The 24,020-nt window shown below is 48.3% G+C and overlaps 1 protein-coding gene across 1 annotated transcript in view; it reads right to left on the bottom strand.

Annotated features, from left to right (window-relative positions):
- The window catches only part of LOC128793061 (1-phosphatidylinositol 4,5-bisphosphate phosphodiesterase eta-1-like), a 43,528-nt gene extending 24,996 nt beyond the window's left edge, over positions 1-18,532 (bottom strand). Inside the window, exon 1 of the mRNA XM_053952012.1 lies at positions 18,454-18,532. Within this exon, the coding sequence (XP_053807987.1) occupies positions 18,454-18,532 (79 nt within the window). The remainder of the gene's footprint in view (positions 1-18,453) is intronic.
- Between the last annotated feature and the right edge of the window lie 5,488 nt (positions 18,533-24,020).

Here is a 24,020-nt window from a genome sequence, read left to right on the forward strand (position 1 = left end):
ACTCTGGCTGGCTCCCAAATAAACTCTCTGGGTCTGTCTTTATTTCTTATCACCCTTCCTCTCTCCAGCACTTCTCTCTCCAGTGCTCCTCAGTGTCACAGCAAAGACTAACCCACACTCCCACTCCTCTGCCAGAGCTGGGATTTATTTATTGTCCCAACAGCTCTGACACACTCACAGGCAGTCAGAGCAGCATCTAAACATTGGGCAAAGCAGGGCTGAAGAGCCCTTGGCACTGGAATAACCTCCCCTGGCTCCCTCACTCACCAGGAGCTCCAAGGCAAACCCCATATGGAATAAAGCCCATCAGAAGGAGCCTTTGCCCTGAGTTCTCTTTCTTGGAGGAAGGAGGGACTGCGGTTGAGCTGAACAGAGCCACACTCTTCTGAAAGCCTAAATGTGTCCTTCCTTATGTCCATAAATAATGGCACCCCCTGGAGCAGCACACACTGAATGAAGGTGAGTTTGGAAGGGCTTTAAGATAAACCACAAATGTGACATAAATCAAGCCAGAAGGAGATGCTAGACCATATCCACATGGCTGGGGCAGCATTGACTTGGATCTATCTGAAGATGCACAAAGTAGCAGGAAGACAAACATTTACACCACAAGGGATGGAAAACTCAGAACCTGAGAGAAGAAAGGTGAACTGAAGCACAAATAGTCTCTAAAACTCCCTATGTACATCCACACAGGAATGCCTTTTCTTGGCAGACCCAGCCTTTCCCTGTGGAACTGAGTTTAGACCAGGTTTGTCTTGGACTCCTACCAAGACAAACACAACCTGTCCCAGCACAGAAATGAGGTCCTCCCTGTGAGTGTGGATACACAAACGTGCCCTGCTCCATCAGCCTGGCACACACACCACAAGCACCTTTTGATTTCACTAATAGAGATCACTTCCAGCAGGGCTTTAGCTCAGTAAGAGGTTTAGCAACAAGCTACTCAACACAGAAAATCTGCTTCTTTGCACCTAAGGCTAGCAGTGACTGGTGAAAGTCTTACAAAAAAAACCTACTTCTCAAATAAGTCTCTCTATTAGGACCAGCTCAGTTGTCAGAGAAAAAATCCCAGCCCGGTTTCACCAAGATGCCCTTGAGGACAGCCAGCAAAAGGTAGAAGGGAAAAGACCACATTTATTCAATACAAGAAAAGCAGAGAATGGGCCACAGTCAGGCAACTGCAGCCAGCAAAACTATGGGGGAAAATAAAACCCACAAATGTAATCCAGTTCCTTCTTCACCATTTCAATTGCTTAGACATTTCTACATCATGTTTGGAATTGTTGTGGGTGCAGTCACATTCATGCTTCAGGTATACTTCAGTTACAGGGAACAGAATTTAAAACACTTTCTTTCACAAAGTGGAAGAAACCCAGTTCCTGCCCAATATCTCAACAGCCTCCACCTCCCAAATCCCACCTGCAGCCGGGCCAGTGCCCCAGGGAGCACCATCTTTGCTGCTTGCATTTTCCCAATTGCAAGGAAATACCATAAGAATTCAAACATTTAAAGAATAGTAAACATGTAAGAGAGTTCATGGCATCATTCCTGCTGTGTAGGTGTTGGTAAGAAAGGCTCCACGTTCAAGAAGGGACTGGGGTAATGGAAATGCCACAGCAATCAGAGCTCAGTGGATCTCAGCTCTGCAAACCATTTACAAAGCACCCCATCCTCCCCTTCAGGCTATTTATAAAATATAAGCACGCAAATGAAAAAGGTCTTTTTCAAATCTATTCTCAGTATGCTAATGCCGGTCCCTTGCCAGACACCACACATTAGCATCTGAATCAGGGAAGGTATTGAGCAGTGCAGGGCAGAATAGAGCTCCAGAAGAGCAGTTCAGGAAGGATTTCACTAAGGAATAGGGAAGCTGGTTCCAGAAAAACATCTAATCCTGTAGATAAGCCAGGAATACAGAGTAAATGAAGCAGCTCTTCAATGCAGACATAGATTAAAATTTGAGGAAGCAAGACATGATTCCCATTAAAATATATTCTTCTAACACAAGGACTAGCTGTGCATTTTTTGCTCAGAGTCTGAAAATTAACTAAGTTAAACTAGAACACAATATAGTTTATGTTACAAGATCAAAGAAAATTAATCTGGAAGTTTAAATAACAAACTGTGCTTAGGCAATGTATAAGGAAGGTATCCTTGCCCAGGGCAGGGGGTTGGAACTGGGTGGTCTTCCAGGTCCCTTCCAACCCAAACCCATTCCATGATTCTGTGATATTTGAAGCTTTAATTTAAAATTAAAAACCCCTGAAAACTACATTCACTTCTGTTTGCAGAGTTATGCAGACTTGACAGTCTAAAATCATCCCAACAGACATCCTGGAGTTTAACAGGATTTAATAATGAAACACCAGTCTACTTTTCTTCCTCCCGAAATAACCCCTTAAAGCAATACAGACCTGAATTCAAATAGCACTTTTTGATTTAGTTCAGCCATGAGGATCACTCCCAACACAAACCTCTCCTTAGGGAGAGGAGCTGCTTCTGTACCCGCGGGTAAAGCAGATACAAACCCGAGGGTAAAGCAGATACAAACCCATCTGTGCCAGCTGGGCCTCGTCTGGGGTGGCCACGCTGCCCAGCACGTGGCAGGTCTCTGAGGCCAGGAGCAGAGCCGTGGAGCCCCGGGATGTCCCTGAGAGCCGTGGAGCCCCGGGATGTCCCTGAGAGCCGGGGTGCCAGGCAGCTCTGTGGGTGCCCCCTGCCCACGCCGCTCTGGCTGCCCACTGAGCCGGCCCTGCTGGGCAGCTGCGGCCGCTCCAGCGGTGCCAATCCCCCAAACCAGCCCGTGCCACCCTCCGTGCCACCCCCTGTGCCACCCCCTGTGCACTCGGGCTTGGATAACCTGGGATGGGCTCAGCACCAGCCCCCCAGGATCCCCACAAAACCTCTGTGGCTCACAGCCATGGCCGTTCCCTGCATCCCAGGAGCTGGGTAAATGAAGCATTTATATTTTAGCTTATAGAGTTATATGTTGAATTTTAACCTTTTACTTAAGAAACCTCTGCCTAGTACAAAAGGCATAAGAAAATGCACATTTCTGAAACCTCTTACATAAAGAACAATACCAGAAGGAACCAAAGGTGCAAAAAAACCCAAGTAAAGAAGCTCTGCTGTCTCCAAGCCTACCAAGACTGACAGATGTACACAAATAAGCACCAAAGGACTGAAAGCACATGCACAGAAGTTCGAAAGTTCAGTCATAAAGAAGACCACAATCTTCAGCCTCAGAAGACCCCTGAGAGACCCCCGTGCGACCACCACAGCAAACCACGCGTGGCCAGAAGGGTGTGGACTTATTCAGCATGAGAGGCGAGGACAGCAGGGCCAGAGGTTGAATATGCATGAAAAAGTTGTGCAATGGATTGCATATAGAACACCTTTGTGAATAAAGGTGTGGGTCAGACCTCTGGTTTAAAGTTCACACTGGTGAGTGCACTGCTGCCTGCTCGTGTGCCTCACCACAAGGACTTCAGGGTGTGCAGGACCTGCAGTCCATACCAGAAGGAAATTATTTAGGGAAGCAAGACATTACACTGAGCAGCATTTCCCAGCAAACAGAAGAGCATTTTGCTGTATGGTGCACATCCCTGCAGTGAAATAAACACTCTCTTCCATAAAACATGTTCTCTGAGGTGAAATAAATATCCTAGCTATTTTTTGCTACTATATTTTGGGGTTTAGTTATTCAAGAAAACACTATTACCTTTGCATTAGCAGCACAACTCTATTGCCAAGAGTCTACAGCAAAAGGTTACACCACTGTTGTGAGACAGATAATTTTACTTTAAAGTCAAAGATCAAAACAAATTTCTTATTGCTGTCCACAAACAGTTCTTTTATTTTCCTGTATGTTAAGAAATTAATATTTCAAAGTGCAGCTAAATGACAAAAGGTCTGGTCTCATCTTGCTTTTATGGACTTACTATAACAGCCATCTGACAAAACAAAAAGATTAAATATGGTATAAAGAGCATTACCAAACACTGAGAAGTATAATTATGAAAGAGGATATAAACTGGGTTTCTAAATGATAGGCATCAACTGCATTAAGCCAACATTAAGCTTGAAGAGATAAAAGGAACCCATAAAATGCAGGAGTTACTTTCCTAATTGCAGCAGCAGCAGCTCTTCTCCCCTGCATTCAGTATTTTGGGGTTTCCTATGTATTTTGTGAAGGGTTGTGAAGCCCTGGCACAGCTGCCCAGGGCAGTGGTGGGTCACAGTCCCTGAAGCACGTGAAAAACGAGTGGATGTGGCTGTTGAGGACCCAGTTAAGTGCTGAACACTGTGGTGGTGCTGGGCTGATGGTTGGACTTCATGATCTGAAAGGTCCTTCCCCAAAAGCCCCCACCCCTGCACTGGAGACCAGCACACAACTGCACCGTCCTGTCCCAGCAGTGAAAATACTCTGGATCCAACCCACCCCCACAGCAAACCCCAGAACCCTGCCATGTTCTCAGCTGTCTGCACTCTCCTCATCCCCCTGTCCTGCATCATTCCCTCACCCTGAGCACTAAGGTTGCCCTTCCAGTAATGCCATTAAACACCATTTTCTGCCCAGGTGTGCCCCCCGAGAGCACATTGGATCTAAATCCCACAGAACAGCACTAATGCCATCAGCGTGCTGATCTTTGGGGTGTTACAGAACAGCCAAAGAGCCCGGGGGGCACAGAGGGCAGATGCAGGTCTGGGGCACTCCAGGGCCCCAGGCAGGACTGGGTTTGGTTTAAATAGCCACCGCTCATATTTGATGCCAGAATTTAATTTGCTCCGCAGCAGCTCTTCTAGGCTCACGGAATTTCACATTAAGCTCCTTACAGTGGCTTTAATGGTAATCTCTGGGAAGTCCATGGACATGAGATGGACAATCAATCTCTCACACTTGTGCATTTCTTAAGAAACCCTTGAGGAAGCCACACAGCACCAGCAGAGACACCAGAGGCTGAAAAGGGCACAGGCAATTATCTCAGCCCTGCAGATACAGAGAATCAAAGCAAGTAACCAAACACAAGTTGAGACTACTCAAAACAACTGAATGGCATCTAATCAAAGGAAATCCCTAACTCTGGGAAGCAGCTCGTGCTTGTAAAGTCACTAAATAATATGCAAACAAAAAAGGAGTGAAGCTTAAGAGCAAAGTCATTCACTATCCAGAATGGAGAAACAACCCCAAGCACAACCAAAATCAATCAGCATGTTTCAGCTCTTTGTAAGTCTGAGAACTGTCTGGTGGTGTCTTTTTCTCTTAAAAAAAAAAAAAAAAAACAAAAAACAACAACAAATGCAAAAACTTGGGAACAGCAGCTCCCAGAAGTCATGTCTGAGTAAGACGTGTTTCACAGCAAGTGCTCTTTCAGCCTCCCCTATTGACACTGCAGGCTCAGTGCTTCCAGGATGACCAATAACTCATCTTGTTTTCACATTACAGGTGAAAGGTCTCTGCTCTTCACCTTCTCAAGCTGATCCTTGACAACCTTTAGTTATTCTTGCCATGAGAGAACCCAGAGCTCCTTCCCAGACTGAGGCCCCCTCCTCTTTTGCTCTTAGACATCAGAAAGGAACCAGAAGCATCCAAACAAAAGCTTGGCACTGCAGTATAATCCAAAAAGAGCCTGAATGATCCTTAATGACAAGCTTTGTTCCCTCACTGAGACTCCACCGAGCACTGTGCAGTGCAGAAATGTCCTGCCAGGCCAGTGGCCCTTTACAGGGACTGTGCTGCCCGTTGGACACCATGAATAATGCATGTTTCCCACCCCTGCCCAAGGACCCCTCCTTCTGCCAGCTCAGCAAAGTTCCACTTATTATCTTCAAGCAATTAGCCCAGGTTTCATCCTTTCTTCAGAAACAACTCCACCAGAGCTGTCCATTGTGAGAGCCCCGGTGCCACTGCTGGCTGAGGACTGTACGTTTTCCATTAGGACTAGGGAATTAATCCTTTGTCAACACTGAAAAGCACAATCGTTTAAGCACAGCCATGGCCAAGTGCCAAAGCACATTGTCACATCAATGGGGTGAACAAGGAGCACAGATTTATTAAGCAAACACAGTTAAGTTTGCACATCCTAATCCTCTTTCTTCCTCGAGGATCCCTCAGCGGGGAGGGCACAGCAGTTGATTATGACACTACAGAAAGTGGAAAAAGCAGGAGGTGGGAAGAAATGGAGGAGGAGGAGGAGAGTTTCAGCTGCTCCTGCCAAGGGGAGGACGAGCACACAGGTGTGTGGTGTCACTGTGCCAGATCGAGGGTGGCTTTCAGGACACGCACCCTCCCTCTGTGTGACCATGACACGGAGCACCAGGCACCATGCCCAGGGTGTGTGCCCATGTGCCCAGAGGAAAGCCCAGGGCTCCCCAGGCCAGGGAAGCTCTGCTCAGGAGGGCAACCCCTCCCTCACTGCAGCTGAGCCACCTCTGCAGTGCCAAGGGGCTCCCCCTTCGAGGCCTGCAGCTGGCAGAGAGCAGTCTGAGCATCCCAGGAGCCGTGCCTGTGGATGCAGAGGTGGAGAACAGTGAACCACGAGCTCTTTCTCTGCCAGAATCCCCTATCTGCCCTCTAAAAAAATCAGTAAGGACATGAATAAGGATCATACACCAGTGAACCAGACCTTGTTCCCAGCCTCCCTGTGTTTGATACAAAAACTACAATTCCTACCACAACATACTGTGCTAGGGCAGATTCCCACACCGTCCCTTGTATGTCACACCTCCCACTTAACTTCACCAATTTAACAAAAAATAGGAAAAAACCCCACCACCTTCCTAAAGCTTGCTCCTGTGCCCACACAGAAACGTGCAGAGGATGATCTGTCCCAGCCTCAGCACAAACAGTCAGTTCTGATGTCTGCAGTTTGATCAGCAAACAGCCACGTGTGGCAGCATCTCAGCCCCTGTCCAGCACCACGGCCTGGGGAGGGGAGTGCCCTGAAGACAGGGCACAGGAGCAGCTGGAAGAGGGATCCAGTCCCCAGGACCTGGGGCCAGGCTGGAGGCAGCACTGCTTCCCTCCAGGCTGCCAAACAAAGCCACATCTGGGGCTCAGCTAGAGACTAGGAAGAGGGGAGAAAAGCAGAAGAGAATGGAAGGTGAAGTTAATTAACCTTTAAAAGTAATGAATGGAGACTGCAGTGCAACAGATGATATGAACTAATTTATTCACCCTCCTCAGAAATAGTAATTTTGCTAAAGAAACATGTTTATCTATTCTATTTTAAATTACCTCGGTGCAAGTCACCGACAGTGAGTCATCTGTGGGCAAACAATGAACTGACAGTCTCAAACACCGAAGTGATTTTATTACTGAAAATGATGCTGTTTTGTGCATCTGAGTTCCAGGCTGATCAATGTTTCCATTGGTAACGTGGGAACACCTGTGAGCCCGTTCTCTGCTGTATCGATAACCTGCCACAGCACAGGCTCGAGCTCCCTGCCCTACAGCCAGCTTTGCTGGCACTCCCAGGGAAAAGCCAGCCTGGGCTCCTCACAGCTCCCACTTCAGTCATGTGAGGAGACACGGAGCAGCACATGCTCCCTGAGGCACCAGTGCTGAAGGAAAGAGGAAAAACCAGCACACGCAGCCCTTGCAGCAAGCTCAGTGCTGGACAGAGCTGGGAAGGTTTCTGTCAGCATGGTCTGCTCACATGGTGAGCCTGGTGTCCCCAAGCTGCTGTGTGCCACCACTGACCCCAGTGTGGCACTGGGGCAGCTCAGGCTCCAGCAGAGCATCTCAACAATTCTAATCTCTGCCCCAGGGTTTTGGAAAGACAACAGTTCTTCAGCAAATGACAACAACGTTTCCCCTAACACCATGACAGTGTTCTGTGGATTTATTGAAACGAGTGGATTTCATTCATAAGCACCAAAACCACTCACACTAAGTAGTTAGCAAGCACATAACCTAGTTACTACCTGGCCAGCCACATCCTCTGCAGAGCTGATGAGACACTGCCCCTGGAGCCATCAGCACCCAGCTCCAGCACCCTCTGAACCCTCTGCAGGGCCATGGCAGGGACACTGTGTGGTGCCCACTGTGACACTCGGGTCAGGCAGCACTCAGGGCAACACTGGGCAACCTCCTCAGGATATGCCAAACCATCTGGAGGCTTTCCACCTGCCAAAGCTGCCATGTGCACGTGCTAACTTCTTGTGAGTGCATTTAATGCTGAGACAGATTTAAGCTGGTATTGGAATGAAACCTGTGGATGACCAAGTTCTTCCCAGGAGATTGATGCCTTCCATCTCCACTCAGACCAGTTTGCTGTTCCAGGCTAATTCCCTTACATATCAGGATTCCAGAGCCTACACTCAGTGCCTGGACAGCTGCAGGCACAGGAGTCCCAAAGCAGCACTAATAAGGACATTAAACAGGGCACTGCCATTGTCTCTGGTACAGAGGGGAGCCTGGCCATGACCCCACCTCCGAGAGACCAAACCTCAGTGCCAGGGACAGCAGGGACAGCCAGGGACACCCTGGGACAGCCACTCAGTGCTCTACAGCCCTCGCTGGCCTCCCCACACAGAGATGGCACTGCCACAACCAAGGATGACCAACTGGAATTTGGCCTTGCTGTCACATCTGGGTGAGGAAGGGGCTGCAGAATGACCTCGAGCAGAACTCCACCCTCAGCCGAGTTCTCCGCTGTGGAATGTGCTCATCCACACATACACTGCCATGAGATTCAAAACTTGATGCTTTCCTTGCAGGCCTGTTGCCAGCCCCTCCAGGAGAGCTGGCTGCTGTGAATTATTCACTGGGGCCATATCCATTACCTGCTGCACCTGGGAAGGCAGATGGAGTAACACCTGCCCTCCTTTAGCCACGGCCACCAAAGCTCCATGGAGAGCTCTGGGTGCCCAACACCTGGGAGAGGAGCAGCAGCCTTTGGCACCGCAGCTCAGCAGCCCCAGCACAGGCAGCCCTCCCCACAGGGCACCCACAAATCACTTACTTTTGCCTAAAATGGGCTCTGGTTTTTATACAATAGCTGCGCCTATTCCCAGAGACTTCCACTTGATAAAAAATATCCACTAAAATCAACCATGACAGATACAAAGGAAAAAAAAGTATCAACCGCCAACACTGCCCTGAAATTTTCTAACATTTTATACCAGGCAAGATGATATTTCAAAGTATAATCCATGAATTTTGATGGCTTTTAGATTAATTTGTTTGATTTTAAATTACAGATAATATTGTCACAAAAATTTCTTCTGAGCTACACAATTCTGGCAAGAAAGCTCTTATGCTAAATTTATTTTCTAAGTGGTTTTTTTTAAAATAACATAATCCAACATCTAAAGGATGAGCAAAATACAAAAATTAACTTTAATCTACCATGATTTTTCCTCCTCTCTACAGCATTTACTCTCTATCCACTTAGAGGTTTAAGCTAATTGCCACTTTCCATTCAGCACTGACTTAAATTGAACAAAACTAGACATTATAAACTACAAGATACTGAAGAAAGTTATTCAAGATGTCTTCCTTTTTTGTACTATCTCCTGCAATTCTTGGAAAGACATCTTTTATCCATTGCTTTCATTCAAATTTTACATACCACTTGCAAATGTGTTATGCTATTTATAAGTGCTACTAAAAAAACCCATCAAACTCTTCTCCACTGAAAGCTGCAGCAGAATTCCCAACAGATGAAAAGGTCAAGAATGTTTTTATTCAAGGCAAACACATTTGTAATAATTTAGGCTAAAACAGAAGTGCAGTTTGTCCTCATCAAAAGAGCAGTATCTCAAACACAAGCTATATGGTTTCATGGAGAAATTGACTTTCAAGTCAATACAAACCTACCAGGTTTTCTTGTTAAACATTTAAGAATAGATGCACAGTTGTTATACCAACAATGTCCACATAAACACTGCAATTTACCAAACCCAAGGGTTAAGTTACCTGATTTTTCTACAACCGTTTCCAGACACACTACGAGCTCATCCTATGGATTTCCAAACTCAAACATCCTTACCTTTTTCTGGACTTAAATTTTTATATACTTCAAGGTCTGCCATTAAATTTGTAACTCGGGCATTATTGGCAAGCAGAATGGAAATTCTCCCTTCGGGAAAGGCTCAGTTTGATCTTCATGCCTTCAGAGCCAACACATTTGGAAAGCAATCCTTGGAAGTACAGCCGAGCACTGCTGCTCAGGATGAGCGAGGAGACCCCGGTGATCCATAGCACAAATCCAGAGGCGAGAGCAGGTAACTTCTCTCGCGCCCGAGGAGCGCGGGCTGCCAGGGAGCCGCCAGCATCTGCTCGTGCTGCAGCTGCGGAGCGGCGCTGCTCCCGTGTCCCCGCACACAGCGCTCCGGGCACCGCAGCCGCTCCGGGCTCCGAGCGTGCCCGGCCCCGGGAAGCGCTGCTCGGCGCCGGGAAGCGCAGGGAAGTCCCGCGGGCCGCGGGGCGGCTGGGCGGGCAGGGATTACCACACTCCGGCTCAGGAGCGGCGGAGTGACGCAGGCTGAATGCGGGAGGGGAAATCCAACCCCGCTCCAGAGTAACCCCCGGCATCTGCAGCCGGGGGTTCTGCGAGCCGGAGGGGAGAAACCCGCAGCGCCTTTGCCCTGGCTCTGTGCCCCTCCTGCCGCTGTCCCTAACTCCAGGGAAAGCCACCCTGCAGGGTCAGGCCAGCTGCAGCACAAATGCACTCGGTTTGGGCTGTGCATCCCTGAGCAGTGCGAGGACCAAGGACCGGGAGTGCCCTGGCAGGTGCTGAGCACCAGCTCTGCCAGCAGCTACAGAAACCCCCCGTGTCCCTGGCGAAACCCTGGGCTGGTTTACGGCATCCCAGTGCTCCTGAAATCAGGGGGTTTACAGGCAGGGTGGAACAATGGGCAGAAGCATTCAGACTTGCATAAATTGCACTTCCTTACAAGGGAGCCCAAGGGTTCACAGGGCTGGAAAGCACAGCAAGAATGAAGTCAGCTCCACATACAATGCTTCACATCTTTCATTTATTGCATTTTCTAATTCTTTCCTTCTTCAGCTGGCTCTTCCACTGTGACATTTACATCAGCACACCAAAGGAATTCCTAGCTGTATTCCCAAACATTGTGACAGCAATAAAAGAGACAGAATTTGTCAAGCACAGGCCAGGAAAAAGTTACACGAGAGACAACATGACAGAGAAGGAAAACAAAAGAAAAGCCACTCAAAAAAACCACCCTCATAGTTTCACATGCTTGCAGAACTTCAGTGGGATGGGAGACAAGCTCCAAGTGGAGCTGACATGTTTTATTTCCTGAGAGTCATTATTTCTTAGCTGTTGCTAACACAGAGAGCCTTCCCACAGCCCCCATGACAGAGCTCAGGACTCTTTGGGGTATCCATGGACTATGTCCAGCACCCTGGAATGTGAAAGCAGACCCCAGACCCACTGCAGATCTCTTGGCTGCTCAGCTGTGGCTCTAATGGCACTGTCAGGCTGGGATGGCAGGAGGTGGCACAAGTCCCACTCTGAGGAGGGGGTGTCACCCATTGCCAGGCAGAGCGAGGGAAATGGGGCGGCCACGGCGTTACCCCAGCTCTGGCTGAAATCACCACTCTGAAGCCTCTAGACAGTTACCAATGCCTGTGCATTGAAATTATGTGCTAGATCTGCAGTTCAACAACAAAAAATAAACTGTCACTGCTGTACAGTTTAATTATTGATATATCAGATTGCACTTGATAATGTGTTACATGCAAATTACTCACACTCCTACTGTTCTGTTAATTATAAGACGAGCTATACACAAGCACCTTCAACACCACAGCTGCTCTGTAAGAAACCTTACACAATCACCAATACACTCTGCATTGTTTTGTCTCCAAAATAAACTTCCTTTTAAAACCAGATATGCTTAAATGCTACATGTCTTTAGAAATTCAAGCATGTTATATAGGTTAGAAGAACATTACAGCAAACAAATGAAGATGTTATGTAATTCAGTTGACAGGTGCCAAATGGTATAAGAAGACCTGTAGGTTTATTCAACTTCAAAAAAAAAAAGTAAAAAATCAATCCCCATGACAACTCCTGAGCGTCAAGCCAGGTTTTGCATTTAATCCCAAGCCCTGTCAGTTTGCTTGGCTTTTCCCTCGCTCCCAGGGCTCACAGGCTCCTGCTGGGGATGCTCTGCAGGGCCACAGCTCACACAGTTCCAGCAGTCCCAGAGGTGATGGTGACAAACAAGCTCTCTGAACCAAAAACTCATTTCCCTTTACCTGTAGTTGATTGATATCAATGGTCAGTGTAAGACAAGACCTTTGCAGCCATCACTGCTGTCCCGTGGCTGTTGCACAGTCCCGAGCTAAGGTCGGGCAGGACAGTAACAGCCTCACCTCCACAGCCTTGCCCTCTTAGGTTTTCTGCCCACACCTCACCAGCCTCAGATTACTGGACAGAGACACAACCCTGAAAGTTCTACTGCAAAAATTCTCATTTATTGGAAAATGGATAATGATTTAACTAACAGTTTGGAAATTACAGCATCAGAGGAAGGTTCATTTTCTAGCTCATTGGGTTTTCCTTTATCACTGTCAAAATAGCTGGAAACCAGCACAAAGCCTAATTCTGCTAAAGAGCAAGAAAAGCTGATTAGAGAACTAACACCTCTTACAGGGAATAGATAATGAAATAAGGAGATAACAACATCTTCATAATCATCTTCCAAGTGTAATCTTGCATCTGAACTGTGAGACAATCTCCTTGTGAAAAGTCAGCCAGCAATGAATAAAACCTTGTATCAGCTGCACAGAAAACTTGTCATTTTTATCAGATTAAAGCTTTTATCAACTCATTTATCGTTAATGAAAACATGGTTCTATGGAAAGCTGAGAAACACAAACATGAAAGGGGAAAAATACTTGGCATTAGAACACAAGCACCTGAAACATTGTCTGGAGACAGATCCCACATGAGACTCTTCCTTTCATTAACAGATGCAGAGACAGACACAGTTCTTGAACAAAGCAGAGAGAGTTTCTTCAGGCCTTTTTTAAATCTAAGTGGACTTCAATACATTAATTCCTTAATGCTCTTCTTGAAAACACATTTCCATGTACATCTGTTTGTCTCAAGGAATGGATTGTGGATATTTCACATAAATCAGAACATGAACCCAAACACAAATTCCTGCACTAACTCCTTCTGCTTTCCCAGCATCATTACAAAACTCCAGGATAAAAGGCTGAACCCTGCAGCCCACAGCTGGCATCTGTAGCTGTGCCCCCAGCCTTGCAGGAGGCTTCAGCAGAGCTAATTATAGAGCACTGCCCATCAGCAAACATCAGGCCTGAAGGATTTGTGCAATGTGGCAAAGCTCCAGGACTGCTCCCCCAAAACTCTTGTGCTCCAATAACCAAAATAGACCATTTGACTGCATAAAAAAGGACAACAGAAGGCATTTTATGTTCTCATTGGGCACAGAAGTCTAAGGCCACTGCAGCAATGAGAGGCTCTCTATGGTTTCCTCATCAGGATGTTGGACAGCCAAAGCCACCAGGATGTGCCCAACATGACTTAAGGACCTGTGTCACCTGTCAGGCTCAGACCCACTCACACCTTCCAGGCAACTCCCTTTTCAAGGTGGAACAACAGGGCAACAAACCTGCTCCATCCCTGACAGCCTGCTTCCCTCCATCCAGACCACCACAAGTTTTGGGGTTAATTCCCACAGATGGTCACAAGCATAAATGAATTCCAAAAATCTTATGGAAAAAAATAAAACTATCAGATGCAATGATAAAACCTGCAATTATCTAGATGCAGTTTTGGCTGGGGAAGTACTTGCCTTGCTGACTGGGAGGCACAGGAAGGGCTGCTCTGTACACTTTGGGTTTTTTTTTCCCTTTATACTTCTAGCCCCAACCATCTAGTAGCAAAGTTAAATGGACGTTTGCTCTGACAGCACAGCCATTCCTACATTGTTACTGCCAGCAAACAAACAAAACATGATGCACATTTACAGCTTCAAACCCCTGCAAAAAGAAAAAAAAATCTCTTCTTCCAAGCCTAGAGGGATGCTGTACTTTGTATTTTGGAACTGCTTGCAAGAGGAAGGAAATGAAAGTGGGTTCATCAAATCCTCGAGGCTATTCCAAACATTCTAATTGCTTGTCTTCTCTGTTCTGCAGGAACTGCTAAAACAGCTCACCCCCAGCCCCTGTCTCTGGTCTGTTATTCTCTGTGTGCACACACACTGCTGTATCTCATTGCTGCTGCTGCTGAAGAAAACTGACATTTTTGCTTCTGGGCAGATAAGACTCCCCAGAATACAAGGCACAGCAGCAACCTCCACTTCTGTAACCAAAAATTTCAGACATAAACAGATAAGAATTTTAATATCCTGCAAATGCAGCCATTAGCAGGTTTTCCTAATAAAATTATAAAATGATGAGAGAGCCTTAGGCAATGTGGATGCACACAGTACTTCATTACACACACGAATCTCAGTCATTACTTAAAGACAACCTGCCAGAGCCCCGTGGAAAGCCCCACAGTTGTGTATCAATACTTCTTGTCTAACAACCTGCAAGTGTCTCAAAGCACCACTAAAACCCAGCAGAGAGCAGCCTGATCCACGTACAGCAGCATCTCCTGAATGGAATGGGAGCACTGCTGTTTGAAGTTCACTGGACACAGGGATTGAATTGGGACCACAGGTAGTTTTCCAGCCTTACTTCCCATTAGTCAATACATTGCCTGCTAATCACATTTACAACTTCAGAGCGAGAGCACAAATACAATGCTGTGACAATTTTTCCAAAACCTGTCAATGTCCCACAAAAAAATACCTTCGTTTTTCCTGGGCCTGTTTCATATACTTGTGGACAACTTTCAGTTTGCTCTTGTGCCAGCTTCCCCCATCAGCTCAAATAAGCCTTTTCCTCTCTGAGCTTTCCCTTTGCAATGCACTCAGAGCCAGCAGTCACATCCCCTCTCAGTCTTTGCTTTCCCAAACCCAACAAACCTCACTCATCTCATCTCCACTTCTGTACCCTTCTCTCTGTTCCTGAGCTCCCCCTGCTCAAACACTGCTGCCCTGTGTTGGGCCCTGTGGCACCAACACCTTCATCTTACTCCTGAACGCCCAAAATTGCACCTTCCTTCGACTGATCACAGAACCAGAGCGCTGTGGGTTGGAAGGGACCTTAAAACTCACCTTGTTCCACCCCCTGCATGGGCAGGGACACCTTCCACTATCCCAGGGTGCTCCAAGCCCCTCCAACCTTGAACACTTCCAAGGATGTGACATCCCACACTAATGCAACCCCCTCCTGCTGCAGGGGCACTGCATTACAACAGGGCTGCAGGCTCAGCTGGGTGCTTCTGCTGCAAACTGAGCCTTTTTTCCTTTTGGTTTCTTTGGGGAGGTTTGATTTTGTTTGGGGTTTTGTTGGTGATCTTTTGGGTTTTTGTATTTTTTTACAAAAAACAATTAAACCACTCCAAATAGACACAGAACTTCAGCATTTTAATTAATGCAGTCCATGAGTTCTTGCATTTGAGCTCCTTAGCAGGAGGTGAACAAATGGAACCCCATCTGCTCAGGTGCTTAAACTAATGCAGGTGCCACAAGGGTGTGAAGAAAACACCAGAGATGAGCACAGCTGGGCAGCAAAATTCCTCTTGTCCACCTCTGCAGACACTTCCAGTCCTTCTAAAGGTACTCCTATGCTTTTTAAGAACACTGACTGGCCCTGTGGGATATTTTTAACCTGGCCTGCACCCAAGGTGCAGCAGTTGCTCCAGCTCACAGGTTCAAGTCCAGACAATCACTCCAGACAGCTCTGATGCCACTGAACTGCCCCACTGCTCCCAGTGAGGGTGCACTTGGTTAATGTGAGCAGCATGAATTACCAGCACAGCCCTGGAGGAACCCAGCCTCTCTGGAGCACCAGAACACCACGCTAGTTCCTGGGACATGCACACATCCTTACACCATGCTGTGGGACTGCCACCTCTGACTGCCTGCAGGGAATTCAGCCCCTCCATACACTCAGAGGGAAAGGAACTGTCTCTGCAGCATCTTGCTTAGGTTAAAGGAGACAAATGGGAAGCCCTGATGGATTCTGTCAGAGAAATATAGTTAATCTTATCTGGTCATCAATCAAAGACAGATAAATTAGGCCATGAAATCTTTCTGGTCTAGGATTCCTGCTAATTATGCCCTGGGCTGTAGATGATTATCTCTGTGCAGACTCATCCCTCAATAGCTGTTCATGGATACTGGACTGTGTGCTGATGGATCATTACCCAGCCTTTGCACCATTAGCAGGATAAAGAGGTGCTGAAACACCACCTCACCTCAGGTCTCAGAGCATGGACCAGACTCCTCCTTCACTATTCTGGAATGGCAGAGCTGCAAATACACACCCCTGTAGCTGTTCCAGCCACACACTGGTGCAGGAGAGCAGGGAGCTGCCTGGGAAGGACGGGGATTAACAGGCATCTGTCACAACACTGCCACAGTGCTCAGGGGCACCCGGGTGAACACATCCCTTCCACAAGGTCAGAGGGAATTCTGAAGGAACATGATCCCACCAAAACCAGTGGGACCGCACGAGTGGCCTGATAAATCCCAGGAACAAATTCATTTCATGGGAGGAGCAGAATGGTTCTGCCTGGAGATGACAGCACTTTCCCTCTAATGCAAGTCCCAAGTGCAGCACACACATGAATTAATGTGACAACACCACTGTCAGACTTACTTACAGAAAGTTATTAACATTCTTCTGGTGTCCCAAATAGAATTAGAAGTGCTCATGGGCAAGGAAAAAAGCAGTACAGGGAAAAATGGGGCTCTCTCTGAACTGGCTTTCATTAGGAAGATTCACAGACTGACAAATGATTAATTCTCCCACTATGCCATTAACTTCATAGATGGTGACATAACCACAGTGAGAAAAAATGCAGACAGTTTGTTTTACAGTGGGCTGCAAACCTCTCCAGTCCTAACAAACACACTGAAGATGGAGCTTTATGTTCTCTAGGGAAAAAAATCACCTTTGCTTTGAATGAGATGAGTATTTCTGTCTTTAATTCATAGCAATTCCATGCTGCTGTTATTAATAGTGCCATAAATCTGCTCTAAAGTGATGGGTTTTAATTACTGACCTCAAAGGGAATAAAGAATACAAGGTCTGGGCCTCTCAGAAGAGCATTAGGAAGTCAGTCCCTCAGCAGACAGACGGGTCCAGCTGTCTAATTAGATGAGAGACCTGCTGGAGCCCCCGAGCCTGTGTCACCCAAAGCACAAGGAGCATTGACCCCGAACAGCTCTGCCACCAGCTGAGCTGCAGCTCCTCTGCGGGGTTCGTTGCTTCACCGGAGCCCGGCAGCTCTGCCCGCCCCCGCTGCCTGCCCGGGGCTGCCCGTGCTGCACGGGCCACGAGGGGCGAGCACCGGGCCACGGGCCGACCCCAGCGGGGTCAGTCAGACCTCGGTGGGTCCGGCACCGGCAGCACCAGGGGGATTAGATGAGACCTGCTGGATCAGTGGGACCGGGGGCGATCGGTCAGTCCCCGCCCCGGGGGATATCGGTGGGACCCGGTGGAATGGGTCGGATCCAGCCCCAGTAGCACCGGGGGGTTGGGAGTGGGGGGAGGTCCGGGGGACCTGGGGCACGGTCCGACCCTGGCGGATCCAGCCTAGGCAGCACCGAGGGGGGATCGGTGGGACCCAGTCCTGGCCACACCGGAGGAGAACGGTGGTACTGGGGGAATTGGTCGGATCCAGCCCGGCAGCCCCGGGGGAATCGGCTGGACACGGTACCGGGGGGACATCAGTCGGATCGGGGGAGACTGGTCGGACCCGGTACCGGGGGCAGTGGTCGGATCGGGGGGGGGATCAGTCAGACCCGGTACCGGGGGACATCGGTGGGATCGGGGGGATCGGTCAGACCCGGTACCGGGGGACATCGGTCGGATCGGGGGGATCGGTCAGACCCGGTACCGGGGGACATCGGTCGGATCGGGGGGATCGGTCAGACCCGGTACCGGGGGACATCGGTCGGATCGGGGGGATCGGTCAGACCCGGTACCGGGGGACATCGGTGGGATCGGGGGGATCGGTCAGACCCGGTACCGGGGGACATCGGTGGGATCGGTGGGATCGGTCAGACCCGGTACCGGGGGACATCGGTGGGATCGGTCAGACCCGGTACCGGGGGACATCGGTGGGATCGGTCGGAGCCGGTGGCGGGGGGCGGCGGTCCCGGAGCGCCCCCGCGCGGCGCCGCCGCAGCCCCGCCGTTCCCCTCCATCGCTCCCGGGGGTCCCGCACGGCCCGAGCGCGCCCCGCCGAGCCCCCGCACGGAGCGGGCACGGCCGGGGCTCGGCCCCGCAGCCGCGGCCCCAGGAAATACACGCGTGGATACAGAATGTCAGGGGCAGCGGGAAACACCAAGAGCCGCAGATGCAGAGTAACTGTAACTCACCGTGGAACACGCCGTTGTCCGCTAGGAAGTGCCGGCAGTACTGCAGGCAGCTCTTCTTATCCAGACTCCAGTAACTCATCCTGAGGCAGCTTCCCGCTCACCATCAAAGGCTCTGACCCTGCAAGGGAAACGGGAATGGGTAACTGGGACTTAATTTACAAAAAATGCCCCCAACTACTGCAAGCACTGTAGTTATTTGAGCCCTTTATGCAAAATGTTCCGTCGGCTTCACACAAAGATGACAACAAGCGTAGTTCTTTGCTCTCCAAACGTGCCCATCCCCACAGACACATCACCTGGATGGAGGCAGAGCTGCTCTGCACTGGTGCCACCAGCCAGCAACTCCCAGGGTGCTGCAGGGAGCAATGGGCACCCTTGTCACCCCTGTCACCATCACCCCCCTCAGCCACCGCAGGCCACGGTGGGGCCTGGAGACACAATCAATTTAATCCATTCAGTGATGCTGTCCCATATTTAACAGGCTACAGACACATCTGGCAACACCACAGAACTATAAATCCTCCCCAAGTGAAGGTTATAGTAATTAAAAAGGTGATTTAGAGGTAATCACCCCCTGATTTTGAGACCAGAGCAGTTTTGAGGACACAGGGTCCCTGTGCCCTTGCCAGACATTGCCCTGTGGCACTCGGGATGAAATCGCCCATGGACAGGCGGTTTGAGCCCGAGGAGGAGCAGTTACATCAGCCACCCAAAATTAACACTGACGCTTACAGGCTGACACACCAGCATTTCATACTTCTTTGAAGCCATGGAATTCTTAATCTCCTGTCCTGACACCAAATCCTTTCACTAGATCCTCCTTCTCCCTTTGCTATTTTATGAAGCTCAGGTTCTGGTTTCAGCAATCCAGACACCCCTTCCTGTTACAAGCCCACTTTGGTCTCCCATTTTATCTCCCTCCCACCTTCACTCTGGTCAACCCAGCTGCTTGCTCGCCCACACTTGGCACAAACAACTCCAACTGTCTTTATCCAAGCAATTCTAGCAGGATGTAAGGACACTGCCACCCAAATCTCCTCAAAAAACTACTGCCAGGGACATTAGTAGCAAACCCACCCCCAAATGAAGCACCACAGCACATGAAGGGCTTGGCCTGCAGCTCTGCCAAGGGACACAGATCCATTTCATTCAAAACAAAAAAGGACAACAAATAATCTGAAATCCCAGCCAATGGGACTCCTCTGATCCTTAACGACCAATTTAGCTACAATCAATTCCTGGGGTGCAGCCAGCTAACAAGGGAACAGAATTTTTCCTGGAGAACTTTCCCCCTTTCCCCATGCAGCCTCAGTGTCAGTGCTGATGCTGACTTGCAGGCATTAGAGACCCACAGGGCAGTCCCAGCGACACCCGTGCTGCTCCTGCCCCGGAGGCTGTGGCTGCACAGCTGGGGTTTGCCCCTCTCTGAGGGGAGCAGGCATGGTCTGGATGCTCTGCTGCAGGTGGGAGCCAGAAACACCTGTCTGAGGTTTGCTCCATGTTAAAACGTCCCCAGGCTCCACTGGGGGGTGTGTTTTGGGTATGGGCCGTGTATTGTTGACACTAAAGGCATGTTTTGCCAAACATTGGAGCCCAAGCAGCAATACCCAGTACCTCTGCCAGGCTTCATCTTCTACATTTCCTGCACTTTCGCCCTCGCTACCCACGAGCTTTCCTTATAGCCTGCACTAAGGCCCCCCTGCCTTAAGTAGTAAGACACAAGCTGTTAGTTACTTTTAAAGCACAGGAATAACACCACAGTCCAGCCTACTGCCAGGCTTTTTGCTTTAGGCTACAGAAGTCCAAGAGGCATTGTGTTTTAATTAAGGAAACCATATCAAATATTCACCATTAAGAATTTGCACACAATAAAAGCAGATTTTATCTCCCGCCCGGCTCCCACAGAGAACCCGTATCACAGGGGAGATTTACAGGGAAATGTGACTGTCAATACAGCCCTGCAGTGCCTCTGAAAGAGCCCCTGAGCCCCCTCCCCTCCCTCTCACGGCCGCGGCTGATACAATCCTCCTTTGTTCTTGCACAAAGGGTTCTCCCACACCACGGTGGCCCCTCGGAACAAAGGTTCTCCCGGGCACGTCAGCGACGAAGGCAGACTCCCTAAGGGGTCGCATCAGCTGACACAAACATCCCACAAGAAAACCTTCCCAAGAAACACCAGCAGTTTTTTGGATAGTCCTCAAAGTTATTTGCTTTACAGGGTTCCAGGAGAGACCTGCCAAGATCATGCCTTACCCTACAGTACAAAAAAAAGGCAAACAAAATCCCAACCAACCCCACACTTGGGCCAAATACCATCATTTCAAAGGAACACACACTTAGGAACATAACTGTACAGAAATTTGCAGCATTTCAATACAGGAGAAAACGTGCATTCTGTCTATGCCACTGCCTAAAATGCAGGCTATACCCGTATTACTTATTTTATACATGTAGAATAAACTATTAGAGTAAAAAGTGTCCGTAAGTATGTAATTAGGTTTAATTAGGACTGTAATAACAAAACTATTTTGGCAAAAAGTTACCAAAATCCTGACCAGATATAAATCTGAGTTCAAAACCAGCTTGAGAAAGCAGCCAGTTCAGAGAGAGTTGAAAACACTCCTCACTTTTCCACTCTGCAGGTTTCTCAGCTTGGGGTATCATTTTCACAATAAGCAAAATTCCTGCAGGTTCAGCCTTGAGCCTGCCACATTCATTCCAAAAGGTAAAACAACTGGTGCTTCACTACCTGAGAGCAGAGATGCTAGTGCAGCATCCACCTACTTTGTATCTGCATAAAATGTATTAATCTGGAAGTTGAGCAAGGTGTCCATTACGTGCTGTGCAGAAACACACACCTTGAGAGAACTGCATCTGCTATTTTAGCTGATTCATTTCCATTACACCTGTCAGCTGCCTTATTTTTGTGTTATTTTTGTGTTTTGAGCACCGTGTTCCATGAGACACTTTTCCAAAGAGCTTTGATTAGTTGTACAGAGCTGTACTTTACAAGAGAGTTATTAATGGAAGGAAACTGATACTGCTCAAGTTATTAATGGCAGTAAACTGGTATTGCTTGTTATTAACAGAAGTTGATATTGCCCAAAGTTTGATGCAAGGAATAAGTTAGCTTACATATTCACATGTGCAGGCATGAATCAACAGTGCAGATATAGACAGATGAGATGAACAAATATGATCCTCTGTTATCAGAAGGTGGGTAAACTCCTCACAAGCAATGTTTCATTCTACACATGCTTTGTGAAGTTATTTGTTTCTAAAAGCTGTGGAAATGAATGTGTAAGGTATTCTGAATGCAGCAGAGGATGCATATGCCCTGCCAGGTTGGGAGAGATGCTTCTCACGGCAAGAGGCTCAGCACCAAGAACATCTGATCCCCCATGTCTCACCGTGTTCTGCAGTTTCCCCTCTCACACAGAAAGAGCCCATGCACTGTGCAGGGAAGCAGGGAATTCCCTCATCCCAGGGAATCACAGTGCTGTCACCAGCAGCTGCAGGCTGAACCACACTCAGCAAAACCTTCTCAGCTCAGGCTGTTGGAAAGGCTCAGCACAGACCTGTTCTGGAGAGCAGCAGCACAATCCAAACGTGTATCTGCAGTGTTTAACCTGGACACTGAGCAGGTGCCCAGCGTGAAGAGGGAACAAGCACACAGCCAGGAAGGTGTTTGAGCCCAGTGACAGCTCTCAGAGCAGCATGCTGAGTGAGTTCAGGGGCTGAGACCGCTGATCGTGCCCCTTCTCACCTGCCCTCTGCCCTGCTGCTGCCCAGGGCACTTGCACAGGTTACAGCAGCAACTCCATCAGACACCAGGGATCATTCCTAAAGGCAGGGCAGATCTGCAGGGCACCAGCACTTCCCTCAGACAAAACCACAGCTCCAGGACCAGGGATCACTCCTAAAGGCAGGGCAGATCTGCAGGGCACCAGCACTTCCCTCAGACAAAACCACAGCTCCAGGACCAGGGATCATTCCTGATGGCAGGGCAGATCTGCAGGGCATCAGCACTTCCCTCAGACAAAACCACAGCTCCAGGACCAGGGATCATTCCTGGTGGCAGGGCAGATCTGCAGGACACCCTCAGACAAAACCACAGCTCCACTTTCAGAGCTCAGATCTACCCAGTGAACACACGTAGGAAGTATGACTTATAAAAAACTGATTCCTTTCCTTAGCCCTAAAAGGTGTATAAAGTTCATGTTCCTGGTAATTAAAGGAAAGTCCAGAAAACACTGAATATTGAGCAGGCTACTGATTTTGGAAGCTTGTGCCCGTTAATGACAAATTTTAGCATGCAAAATAGTTCAGAGATACTGGGCTCTCCAATTGACATAAAGGAAAAGTGTAACAAAATAATAATATTAATTATTAAAAAGGTAAGAAATGAGAAGAGCAATCCAGAGTCACACAAAGGCCACCCCAAGTGTGTGATGGAAATAATGCTGTGATGGAAATGATGCTGTATTGGCCCAGCTATGGCCAGAGCCCTCTGATGAGCTTTAGAGATCTCAGTATGGGAGGGAGGACAGACCATCTGGCTGGCACTAAGCAGCAGGAATAGAGTCCAGAGAGAAAGGCTGGGCTTTAGTGTGGCAGCTGGGATTGTGGTGGGGGCATGCAGCATCTCTGATGACACCATCTCATGTGGGCAGCTAGCTCCCAGTCACTGCAAACAGAAAATAAACACCAAAGGACAAATACTACTTTGAACTTCCCCTGGAGAATCCTGAAGTGGTATTAAACCTAAGCAATTCAGCTTCACAACAAACCTTCAGTGTTATTAGAAGGGAGGAAGCAAAGTGCTTTATCTTCAGTTTGAGAATAAGCAAGAGATTCACTTGCTCTCCTCAGGAACAGAGCAAGAGCTGCCCACAGGGGATCTCTGGGTTTTCTCTACAGACTCTTACTCAATAAAGAAATGTTCCCCATCAAGCTCTACATCATTTCCCAAGGTGCCATCAGCACTCAGCAGCTTGGCAAGCACACTGCAGAGCACACAGACACTTCTCCAGGACTTCTCCCCAGGGCTCAGCCCTTTGTTACACTGATAGTAGAACTAACAGGTAGTGACCAGAGGGAGAGAAGTCATTTGGATTTCTGTTCACACCACAACATGCAACCAGGAAACTTCATGCCCTCACCACCTTCCTTTCCCTGGACCATATCAAAATACGCTGCAGGTTCTGTCCTAGTTAATCAGTAGCCATCAACAGGAACTTCCCAGTCCATGTTTTTACTTTCTAACCAAAGTGACAACTCTGGTAGAACAACTCTCAAGCTTTCAGAGACCAGTTCTGCACAACATGGACTGGATTTTTTGAAACATTATCCACAAACCAAAGAAGTTCTTGGATGAAAAGCTTAGCCACAGTTAGACCTAAAAAACACAAATCTGAAGAGATTATAAAACCCTAATATGACAATATTCCAAGGGGCATTCACCCATCTGCAGTCTTGGGCTTCTTATTCCACTAAGCCACTAACAGTCACCCAAATATTGCTAAGCATTTAAGCTGGTCTAAATTCATGCAGATTTAGATTTAATT

This window comes from Vidua chalybeata, chromosome 10 (assembly GCF_026979565.1).
Source record: "Vidua chalybeata isolate OUT-0048 chromosome 10, bVidCha1 merged haplotype, whole genome shotgun sequence".
Classification (NCBI taxonomy): domain Eukaryota; kingdom Metazoa; phylum Chordata; class Aves; order Passeriformes; family Viduidae; genus Vidua; species Vidua chalybeata.